Source organism: Rhinopithecus bieti, unplaced genomic scaffold (assembly GCF_001698545.2).
Source record: "Rhinopithecus bieti isolate Rb0 unplaced genomic scaffold, ASM169854v2 scaffold_37314, whole genome shotgun sequence".
Classification (NCBI taxonomy): domain Eukaryota; kingdom Metazoa; phylum Chordata; class Mammalia; order Primates; family Cercopithecidae; genus Rhinopithecus; species Rhinopithecus bieti.
Window position 1 is genome coordinate 1446775 of NW_016816196.1, and position 12489 is coordinate 1459263.

General features: G+C 37.9%; 1 protein-coding gene across 2 annotated transcripts in view; it reads left to right on the forward strand.

Moving 5' to 3' along the window:
• The window catches only part of LRP2 (LDL receptor related protein 2), a 229106-nt gene that overhangs the window by 102601 nt on the left and 114016 nt on the right, over positions 1–12489 (forward strand). For both annotated transcript variants that reach the window (XM_017854503.1, XM_017854502.1), the window contains 8 exons: positions 2344–2481; positions 2875–3156; positions 5072–5311; positions 6465–6584; positions 6901–7017; positions 8624–9001; positions 10202–10450; positions 11630–11841. In XM_017854503.1, coding sequence (XP_017709992.1) covers positions 2344–2481; positions 2875–3156; positions 5072–5311; positions 6465–6584; positions 6901–7017; positions 8624–9001; positions 10202–10450; positions 11630–11841 — 1736 coding nt within the window. The remainder of the gene's footprint in view (positions 1–2343; positions 2482–2874; positions 3157–5071; positions 5312–6464; positions 6585–6900; positions 7018–8623; positions 9002–10201; positions 10451–11629; positions 11842–12489) is intronic.

Sequence of the window (12489 nt, forward strand, 5' to 3'; positions counted from 1 at the left end):
GTTTTGCATATATTTGTATAATGTTGACAATGTATATGGGTACAGCACTTTGTAGATTACATGTATTATACCATTCAACATCCCAACTACTTAGTTATACAAGTATCACATGAGGAAACAGTAAATTACTGCCTTCATTTTCAAGAATAAAACAGCAAGCGCTGTTTATAGTCATCATTGTGCATTTCATTATTCTCCAGTGTTTGTAAGAATCTCATTAGAAATCCTTATGGAAAAAACGATTACACGTATTCATCAACTATATGTTCACTGAATGACTTTGAAACTTTTTTATTCAGAATGTCGGAGAACTGACATCATCTTTGTTTTATAGAAGTGTTAGGTTATGCTTTATGAAAAACAGTGAGACATAATTGTTTTTTCATCAACCTTTCCAAATAATTTCATGCTACTAGTGAAAATTACTGGGAAGCATGAATTCTGGGGAACTACAGTCACAATGAGCACAGCCAATGCTCACCTGCCTTCTCAGCTCCCCATTTGAGCATAGGCTTGCTGTTGTGAGTTGAGTTGCTGGGAATAAGAATGTAGCCTGGTACCATGAAACAGGTGGTTTGCTTAGTCTTGAAAACAGGAGCTCTGTGAATGGTTGTACAGCTTGTGCACTGCATAAAAATGCTAGGCCAAGAGGGTGAGGAGAGACCGAAATCTATCCTGGGTCTGTTTGACAAACCATGATTACTGTAGTTAGAGGGGTCATGTTTTGTTTAGGTCCACCAAAAGCCCTGTGTATATGCTAGTTGTGTCCCTGGTTGAAACCTCCTACTTTGAATAATTAACATAGTGCTTGAAAAGACTACACACTCACTATAAATCAAAGACTTTCTCACATGCATAGAATGTGTGTGTAGAATGAATAGTTAGTTAGTATATTGCATATCTTGTCCTGCTGTCTGTTTATCTGTGGAGGAGTGTGTGGTATTTAAAAAATGCTCATGAGATTTTTGATGAGTTAATTATAAATACTCCTCCCGTCCCCCTCCTGCTGCCGCCGTCCATTTACTCCCTTTTACTAATGATGTCAGACACATACTATTTGCTGTCACATAGAAACATTATGAAAATGTTGAATTTTCTCTGCTCTGGGATGGGATGTTTTGGGATTCAAGAAAATGTAGTTTTAGTATCTTTTGGTTTCATCAGTATGAAAAAAATTGAATGCATACCCATGAGGGCAACACAACATTCCCAAAATAGCAATAATTATTTGTTTCTTTCAACATTGCCGTTTATTGCGAATTTCTTTTGGAAAGTTCTTTTGTTGTGCAACATCAGAGAAATTATGTACCTTTTTACTGAAGGGCTAGATCTTCTTGATTGTGCACCACACAGAACTAAAAGATTTATTGAACTCCTTACTTATTCAAGTATATTAGGATACCTTTGTGAGTAGTGGGACTGGGATTGCCAGTTTCTAGAAAGATTTAGGGAGTCCAGTGACTGACTGGTCATTGATTAGAGCACATATAAGGAAATTGGTCGAATAAAATTTATGACATCTTAAGCATTTTCTGATTAATTAGGGTTTTCTAGTTAAACTATCATTAAAGAGAAAATCCACGTTGATGCAATTCTTTCTTTTAAAAATATATGTTTACTTTCCTGCTGCAGTAGTTAGTGTAAAGTGAACATGATTAAATTTTTGTTGTTTAGAGTCTTATGTTGCCTCTCTTACTGTTCTGAGCATCATGGAACATGAGTAATGTGGTTATAGGTGAATGCACATTTGTGTTGAGATTTTTATCGATCCTCAAACATACAATGAAAGTTCCTTTTTGATCTAGACCTGTACTTTTCCTTCTCAATGGCTTCTTATTTAAGTCAAGGGGAAAAAAAATACAATTTAAGTGCTGTCATTAAAACATAGAATATGAACTGTTTTACCTGGGAAGGATCTCAGGAATGATTCAGACTGTCTCCTTTACACAGTGTAGTATTTACCTAAGAGCACTCAGCAGGTGAGTGCTTTAGCAGGCGCAGACCTATGAGGCCTCATTGAGTTGCTCTGTAGAAGAATTCTCCGATTCTTATTTTCACTATTACCTATGCAGAACTAAACCCAGTTGCTACTAAATGCCATCATAAAACTCCATGTGTGCTTGCCTGAACCTGAACCCTGGTATTATTAACATACAGACTTCCACAGAGCATTACTAGGGAGTAACAAGTCATGGAAAATGGTAACAGAAACATATTACAGATATTTATGGGGGAGATGATCGTATCTGCAAGAAGCATTACAAGCCTATTGCATTTTCTCAAGTGCTTTATTTATAAGTTAGCTGTGACTGAAAATATTAATCTACCCATGTTTCTTCTCAGAGCATTTATTTTTTACTGACTGGAGACTGGGTGCCATTATCCGAGTCAGGAAAACAGATGGTGGAGAAATGACAGTTATCCGAAGTGGCATTGCTTACATACTGCATTTGAAATCATATGATGTCAACATCCAGACTGGTGAGATTGCCCAGTTTTTTTTTTTTTTTTTTGTATGGGTTTATTTATTTGTTATAGTGGCTCCTGTTCTTTTTAAGTACTTATTACTTGAAGGTCTAGCTCCTGATAGTTTTATATTCTTGTCGTTCACATAATCTAAGAGTGTAAGAGTTTGAATCTCTGTTCAATGCTGCTAGCTAGCCTTAAACATGTTGTCAGGAAAAACACGTTTTGGGACTTTTCCTTACCTAAATGGAGTGTTATATTTGGCAGGTTGATTTCCAAGAGGAAGCTACTTTTTAGTATTGGGTCTGAAAAATGTTTTGTCCCGTTTGTTTTCCTTCACAAATCAAACCCGTGACCCACCTAGTGAAAATGTACATGACTGACTCCCTTGGGGCTTGGCTTTTGCAGGTTCTAACGCCTGTAATCAACCCACGCATCCTAACGGTGACTGCAGCCACTTCTGCTTCCCGGTGCCAAATTTCCAGCGAGTGTGTGGGTGCCCTTATGGAATGAGGCTGGCTTCCAATCACTTGACATGCGAGGGGGACCCAACCAATGAACCACCCACGGAGCAGTGTGGCGTATTCTCCTTCCCCTGTAAAAATGGCAGATGTGTGCCCAGTTACTATCGCTGTGATGGAGTCAACGACTGTCATGATAACAGTGATGAGCAACTATGTGGCACACTTAGTAAGTAGCTGTGTACTGGCGATATTTCCTGGGATGAATAGAGTAGAGGTGGTCTTTAAAGAAAATAAATAAAACCTTGGGCTATTTATATGGGTAAAAATATCTTTTAGAATTTCAGATTCTTGACAAGTACTTTGAAGGCTTTTAGAAAGCTAAGCAAGAAATTTCATTCATAATGTTATGGATGGTTTCTAGCCTTGATTTAGACTATCTTCAACAATTTTTTCCTTTGACATTGGCTGTTTGGACCAATGCAGTCATTATGTCTTGGCAAACTCCTCAAAAAGTCAAATTGAAATAAACTAGATCTGGCCAGGCAAGGTGGCTAATGCCTGTAATCCCAGCATTTTGGGAGGCTGAGACAGGAGGATTGCTTGAGTCCAGAAGTTTGAGACCAGTCTGGGAAACATGACGAAACCCGGTCTCTACAAAAAAATACAAAATTCCAAATAGCTGGGGCTATTACAAAATACAAAATTACAAAATACAAAAAAACAAAATTACAAGTAGCTGGGACTACAGGCACATGTCACCACATCCAGCTAATTTGTATTTTGTATTTTCATAAAATTTGTAAAATACAAAAATTTGTACTTAGGAGGCTGGGGTGGGAGAGTTGCTTGAGCTGGGGAGGTTGAGGCTGCAGTTAGCCAAGACTGTGCCACTGTACTTCAGCCTGTGCAACAGAGTGAAACCCTGCCTCAAAAAAATAAGCCAACAAACAACAACAATGAAAACAAACTAGACCTAACCTTCAGCAACTGAGGCAATAGTATCACGGAATAACTACTTGCAATCGTAGCCTTTGGAAAATATCATGTGTTATATTCCTTTTCCCCCATGTTAGGGTAAAATAAATAAAAAATGAAATGGTGATCTTAACCTTTATATTCTTCTTTTGATGGTAATCTAGTCTATATAGTTTGAGGCCAAATAAACACTATTGCAGAAGGCAAAAGTATTATATTCAAATTAAAAAAAAGATAGAGGACAGTTGAAATCTCAGAAATCTCTATCAAGGTGAAATTAATACTAATAATAACTTTTCTTTTGGAGAGAAAGAGGAGTGACAGATTTGAAAGAGTAAAGTGCTCACTTGTACATTTTCTGAAATTTCTTAAATGTTCATCTTTTGTGTATTATCTTCTCATTTCTAAGAGCACAATATTTTACCTTAATGTTTTATCTATTTGCACTTTTCATATGACACATTTTCAAGCTTTCTATAGTCTGAATTTGAAATTGTGGTTGGAGGAAGTAACAGCTTGAAAGTTAAGGATGAAGCTTTAGAGTCAGTCCAACCAGACTGTGAATCATAGGCAGGTTCCTAAATCTCTCAAAGCCTCAATTTCCTTATCTGTAAAATACAGACAATTATATGTACTTTATAGTATTCTTTTTTTTTTTTTTTTTTTTTTGAGACAGACTCACTGCAAGCTCTGCCTCCCGGGTTTACGCTATTCTCCTGCCTCAGCCTCCTGAGTAGCTGGAACTACAGGCACCCGCCACCTCGCCCAGCTAGTTTTCGTAGTTTTAGTAGAGACGGGGTTTCACCGTGTTAGCCAGGATGGTCTCGATCTCCTGACCTCGTGATCCGCCCGTCTCGGCCTCCCAAAGTGCTGGGATTACAGGCTTGAGCCACCGTGCCCAGCCTTATAGTATTCCTGTGAGGATTTAAAGCGAACTTATATGATGTGTGTGTGCATAACTTAGAAAAATGCCTTTTCTATGATAAATACCAAATAAATGCCACCTAATGATGATGTTAATGATGATGACATCACTTGATGAACATTTCTCCTTATTATATACAATGCCTCCATTATAAAAGGTGAACTGAGCCTTTACAAGGCAAGAACTCATTTAAAAGTCTGTAAAAACAAATTTGTTCATGACCAGTTTGTTACTATTGTAGATAATACCTGTTCATCTTCGGCGTTCACCTGTGGCCATGGGGAGTGCATTCCTGCACACTGGCGCTGTGACAAGCGCAACGACTGTGTGGATGGCAGTGATGAGCACAACTGCCCCACCCACGCACCTGCTTCCTGCCTTGACACCCAGTACACCTGTGATAATCACCAGTGTATCTCAAAGAACTGGGTCTGTGACACAGACAATGATTGTGGGGATGGATCTGATGAAAAGAACTGCAGTAAGTTTTGAACTAGTTTCTCTTGGTTGGTCAGCCTTGTAAATAGACGTCAACAACCAAACAGCCTTGCATTCTTTCCTCTAAGGCTCATACAATTTTCATTGTCTCTTTAGTACTTCTATTCCACTTGTCAATCTCTGTATCGCTAGGTTATAAGGATAAAGGCATGTGCCTGCACATGGGATGCTTAGAGTCCACCTGTAAGTATTGAGTTCTATGGAAGCAAAGCAAGGACTGCCTCTGATGCCAAACATTTCAATTCAGATAGGAATTGAAAAGTGAAAATCCCTCAACTATCTATTTATATATTTAAAACAATATTAAAAGTCATATAGACATATCCAGACCTTTGGCTATTGATGTTTCTTTTCATTTAGTACAAGCAAAAGACATCAAAATAAAGAGGCACAGAAAATTTAAATTTCCATTGATCTTATCCACCTGTTTTCCATCTTGCCAGTTCTGCTTTCCTTCAGCTTGTTGTTTTATTTCATGTCTTCAATAATAGTTTAAGATGGAGCAAAGTTCCCTGGGCTAAGTTCTAGTTCTGTTTGCACGACTAGGCAAGTCACTATCATTTGGAATAGATGAGCTTTAAGATCCCTTCTAGCTTTCATACCCTATAAGTCTGTATTTAATATAATTTCATGTTGTGGGTGGGGCCAGCCACTGCATCCGACTCCGAGGCTATGGTCTTAACAGCAAGGTAGGACCCTGGTTTTTAGAATTGTTCTATTTAGACTTTTACATCCAGTTTGGGGGGTCTATCTACACACTGTTGCTACTAGGCATGTGGGTCATGCTGGTTTTGTTGCCTAATTGGGCTCCATTGCTTGGCTTTGGTCTAGAGTCATGGACTTCGTAGTATTCGTTAAATGTAGTCCCAGTCCAAGCACATGATGCTTACTTTCTAAATGTGGTCTATTTTCCAAGGTGTAATAACAGTTTCTGACTCTGCCCTGTAATCTTTTATTCTCAATTCTAAAACCTATCCTAGTTTTGAGTTCTTTTGCTTAGCTGACTTTGATAGTGTGGCTGATTTGAAAGAATTTTGAACCCATGTACAATTGAGATAACTTCCCATTTTTAGTTTGACTCTGGTACTTGTTGCACAGGAAATAAACTTGTTGGTTTTGTTTTCGGATGACATTAGATTCGACAGAGACATGCCAGCCTAGTCAGTTTAATTGCCCCAACCATCGATGTATTGACCTATCGTTTGTCTGTGATGGGGACAAGGATTGTGTTGATGGATCTGATGAGGTTGGCTGTGGTAAGTGCATTGCTTTTGTTTTTATTTAGAAAAATCTCAATGTTAACACATGGACAGAGGGAGGGGAACATAACACACCGGGGCCTGTGGCAGGGTGGGGGATGGGGAAGGGATAGCATTAGGAGAAATACCTAATGTAGATGATGGGTTGATGTGTACAGCAAACCACCATGGCACCTGTATACCTATGTAACAAACCTGCACGTTCTGCATATGTACTCCAGAACTTAAAGTATAACAACAAAAAAGAAAAATCTCAGTGTTTAGTCATTTTAGCCCTGAGTTAATTTCTAATGCTTTTCTCTTTCATTCTTAGTATTAAACTGTACTGCTTCTCAATTCAAGTGTGCCAGTGGGGATAAATGTATTAGCGTCACGAATCGTTGTGATGGTGTTTTTGACTGCAGTGACAACTCAGATGAAGCAGGCTGTCGTAAGTAACACAAACCCAGCATGTTTCAGACAAAGGGGTCATTTCATTTTTGCCAGTATTGATACTGATATTGCCACACATTTTCCCTAACTCAGACAAACTGGGGGAAAGTATCCTCGAAGGAATGCAGTATTGAACATACAGTAAAATTGAGTAGACATTGCCATATAATGTGTAATTAGTGAATCAAGTCGTTGTATAAATGGATACTTCAAATAGTGTCTTAGATGGGCTAAATGTTTCTTAGATATTTTTGTTTTCATTTTAGTTTTCTTAGGACTTCCCACGTTAGTGGGTTTAAACTTTTGAGGCTCTACTCCATATAAAGATATTTTACTGGTTTCTTTTAAGTTTCAGAAGTGAGCTCAAATCATGGTGTAGAAATGGTATGGAGCTGTATTTAGTATTGACTCTGATGAACTCATTCTTTGTGCTATTATGTGTTGAATATCTGCTAAGATGTTATTTATGGCCTTTGTCCTTAGACTCTGGTAAGGGAGATTATAGAAGGCAAGAGACAATTAAGCAAGATAGACAGTTACAAGGGTCTTAGAAATGGCACAGACAAAATTCTATGGAGGTTCAGAGAAAAGAAATTTCTTCCAGTTGGGGGATTCAAGTAGGACTTCATACAATATAATTCTGATGGATCTATAATCTTCACAGACTGGAAACCTATACTCACATGATTTGTTATTTGCCCACTTTTTGTTTTAAATGAATTTTAGACTTGCAAAAACTCATCAGTGAGTTGATTATTTGTTTGAACAATGGTGTTTCAGACCATAAAAGTAAGTTTTCGTGATTTTCCTCCTGCATCAGAAAGGTAGTGTATAAAGCCATGGATTGAAATGAAAAGTTAAATAAAATGCTTATATACTTTATAGTTTGCACAACATCTAGAAATTCCTAATCACTAATTTTCCTGTTTCACATTAAAAACATAAAATTCTGTGATGAACTGAGGTTAAACTGTCAATTGGTGCTGGCTTGCTGTTGCCTTGTGAGATCCCTGGTAGAGAGTTTTGGTTTACCCCTGTGCAGTTCTTACCTGTCTCTCCAGGATTGCTCGATGAACAGTGGAAAGTTTGCAAAGAATTGAGTATTTACCATTACCTTTAGTTTTACTTAGTGTGTGCTGGTTTCATTGGATATAGTTCATCTGAGGGAAAATAGTAACACCCAAACATGATATTAAACACATGAAGTTCAAAGTAATCATAGCTATTTAAGCTGTATTGTAATGTTCTAGTGATTCTTTCATAGAAAAATAGATAAACTTTATTATTGAATCTGCAATTGGAAGAACATTAGAAACACAGGAAAAGGAAACAGAATGTTCTTTTGACACAGGTACTTATCTGCTAGTCAGCAGTTGTGCATTCTGTACTTCGTTTGTTGTCAGATCCTCTAGTTGCCACAGAAATGTTTCTATGTACTATGATGTGGGAGAAGACTCTATATCATTTAGCCTTCAATGTTAATTTGGTCATAGTCATTACTATAAACCTACTGTTGGATCCAAAATAATTTCCTCTAAGTGTAGACTATAAAAGGGATCACAAATTACATTCACAAGCCCATTTTCCCCATGTTTTCATTCTAGCAACCAGGCCTCCTGGTATGTGCCACTCAGATGAATTTCAATGCCAAGAAGATGGCATCTGCATCCCGAACTTCTGGGAGTGCGATGGGCATCCAGACTGCCTCTATGGATCTGATGAGCACAATGCCTGTGTCCACAAGACTTGCCCTTCATCATATTTCCACTGTGACAACGGAAACTGCATCCACAGGGCATGGCTCTGTGATCGGGACAATGACTGCGGGGATATGAGTGATGAGAAGGACTGCCCTACTCAGCCCTTTCGCTGTCCTAGTTGGCAATGGCAGTGTCTTGGCCATAACATCTGTGTGAATCTCAGTGTAGTGTGTGATGGCATCTTTGACTGCCCCAATGGGACAGATGAGTCCCCACTTTGCAGTAAGTTTCCTGACCACAGTTTACTGGCCATAAACTCATTCTGAACAGTAGCCTGGTGTGCATCACCATTGTCACAGTCACTGTGTAGCTTTGTAGGAAGTATTTCAGTTCCTCTCTGAGTTCACATCTGTGTAGGGGGTAACCATAATTGAATTCAAATACATCACCACTGGATAATTTTCTGATTAAATCTTTTGTACTTGGTTATGTGTTTTTACTTCTTTTTATGTCTTTGTTTCAAAAAATGAGACTAAATTGAGGCCATTAGATTGTCAAATTAAATTTGGTTCTGTTGGCAATGTGCTTATTAATTTTTCTAACTTTAATATTTTCTAATTTCAATCAGAACTTGTCACAAAAAAATGAAGTGTTGCTGTGATTAAAGTGCTGTGATTGGCATGTAATCCTAATTACTGTCATTTCTTTCTTTCCTCTTTAATCAATGCTCACTCTCAGATGAACCCCAGCCAGGTATGATTGTGAAGTATTTCACATTCTTATGATTTCATATGTGTTGTGTTTGTTCTGAAAACGTCCTGATTATATTAACTCACTTCCCTTTCTAATGCATGTCTGTGTTACAACTCTTACAAATATGTTAGAGTACACATGGAAATAGAGGGTGTTTGCATCCCCAGGCATGTGAACTGTCTTAGGGTGGCTTTAGGCATTTTCATTTTGGCCCTGAAACTAAGGCATGATGATGTGTTATTGGATCTGTGTACTCTAATGTTTCAATGACCTTTCCTCTTTGATTTGTTCACTTCATAGATTTTCTAGTCTTTTCTCTTAAATGTTTGTCTATCTTCCATTTCTGTATAGATAGAAGAATTTCAGAGGCAGAAAATGAGAAACAATTTTAGGTGTCTTTGCATGCTCTATCAGTGACACTTTTCTTCCTTGATGTCAACAATATTTTTCCAAGGGTTCTCATTGCATTAAATGGAGTTATACTATCGGGTTGTGGTGAAGAAGGTGATCATACTCCAATAGATATGAAGGATGGTAAGTCCTCAGGCAAATTAGAGCAAACCCTGAACAGCCTGTGGAACTCACCCAAGTGAATGCTGCACTTTGCTCTTGTCTGGGCGTCATATTGAAGGTGGCATGAGACTGCATAATAAATGTTGCATAAGAGTGAATCAAAGAAGCAAAGATTCTTGATTTTCTTTTTTCATTATTCTCTTTCTTTTTTTCTAGACGGGAACAGCTGCTCAGATTTCAATGGTGGTTGTACTCACGAGTGTGTTCAAGAGCCCTTTGGGGCGAAATGCCTATGTCCATTGGGATTCTTACTTGCCAATGATTCTAAGACCTGTGAAGACATAGATGAATGTGATATTCCGGGCTCTTGCAGCCAGCACTGTTACAATATGAGAGGTTCTTTCCGGTGCTCATGTGATACAGGCTACATGTTAGAAAGTGATGGGAGGACTTGCAAAGTTACAGGTAATTGCTGAATTAACCCTAGCCAGTTTATCAGCACATCCCAGAGCTTAAAATCAAATGGCACATGTAGGCATTTGACAATGTTGATTAGGAGTTAGATCGACTTGAATCCTGGAAAGATTATGCAATCTCTTTAAACCTCAATTTTTTGTGAGGATTAAATGGGGTAATACACATTAAAATCTTGGTGTATTTTGGAAAATAGAGGTTAAAACATATACAAGTCGATGATTTTTTAAATCATCGGCTTTTATATCATTTAAAATGACTTCTATACTGTAGTTAAGCATCTTTATATAATGCTTCATTAATTGAATTCAACCAATATTAATTCAGTTTCTGCTATAAGAAAGTGATTTTTACTGTGTATTAGGACATTGATTTGACCACTTTCAAAGTGACCAAATAGAGGAAACTAAAACAAAAAGAGAAAGTTTCTTTCTTTTACATGTAGTAGGAGCCTGGATGTCAGACAGTCCACGGCATGGGTCTGCTCTGTTATCATCATCGTGTGACTTACATCAAGCGTTCCAATGCTCCAGGCTTTAGCTTCTCTTAGAAAGTAGGACAGGGAAAGAGAAAGTGACCTGAAATTTGATTCATAATTTCTACTCACATCCTATTGGTCAGAACTTAGTCATGTGGTCATCCAAACTTCAGTGGAGGGAGAGAAATGTCTCTGGCTGGAGAGTCTGTGCCAAGCTAAAACTTGGCATGCTTTATTACTGAAAAGAAAAAGAAGAGACAGGGTGTTAGGAGAATTAGAACTCTCTGCCATAGTTGAGAGCCTCAGAAAACAGAAATATTTAAGATATGATTCCTGCTGTCCAGAACCCTACAATCTATTAAATAGTAAGGAAGATAAACAAAGTACAAAAATAAATACAGTAAAAGGAAGAATGTAAGCATAGTCTCCTCTAGACTGGTATTTAGAAACACATTTAAATATAACCCAGGAAAGTCTATTTTAAGGACTCATGAAAACCAGCTAACTATTAAGGTTAAGAATGAAGTGATTAAAATCATTCTTACGGGGCTTCCTCCCCTCCCCACCAACTTACTATAGTTTGGAATTACACCTTCTTTTTGTTACCAAAAGTATTGAATCAAATGTTTTAAAGAGTTGTTTTGTGTTTTCTCCCAGTATCATTGAAATTTTTGCATTTTTTTCTTGAACAGCATCTGAGAATCTGCTGTTACTTGTGGCAAGTCAGAACAAAATTATTGCCGACAGTGTCACCTCACAGGTCCACAATATCTATTCATTGGTCGAGAATGGTTCTTACATTGTAGCTGTTGATTTTGATTCAATTAGTGGTCGTATCTTTTGGTCTGATGCAACTCAGGGTAAAACCTGGAGTGCATTTCAAAATGGAACGGACAGAAGAGTAGTAAGTACATTTCTGTTGACCTTTGGCCTGGCCAGTTCCCCTGTCTTGGGTCTGTTTGCTGTTATTCACCAGTGAGAGAAGGCCATACCTAGTCCGGGTAGCTCTCATGGTACCTTCTGGGCCACATAACACCCAAGAGACTTGCATGTTCATAACTACGAATTTATGGCTGTTTTCAATAGGAGGGTGGCCTCTGAAGGCAGATGTGTGATTCTGAATTCCAGGTCAGTGATGCAGAGACCTCACAATGTCTTTAAGTTTCCCTTTGCAGTCTTTTCTTGTGGATGAGAGCAGAGGAAAATGCAGGAAAGTTAAGGGGTTGCTTTTCTTAACTTTAATTTAGTGATATTTCTCAATCCATCTCCCAGAATTTCAGTTTCTTGGCTCCTGATAGTTACATTTCCTCTGCCTCTTACAACTTTATTTTGTAATTATTGGTGCTTAATTAACAGAGATATTATTCTTTGCATGCAAACACTATAATGTTTCGTAATGTTGCCAACTAAACAAATGGATAGAGCTTTTGCTTAATTGCAAAACCTTTTGAAACCAAAACGAAACTATGCACTAACCCAACAATGAAGTTATCTTAGAATATTCAGTGGGACAAAATCTTGTATACTTTTCTTGGAAAACCCTACTGTTGAT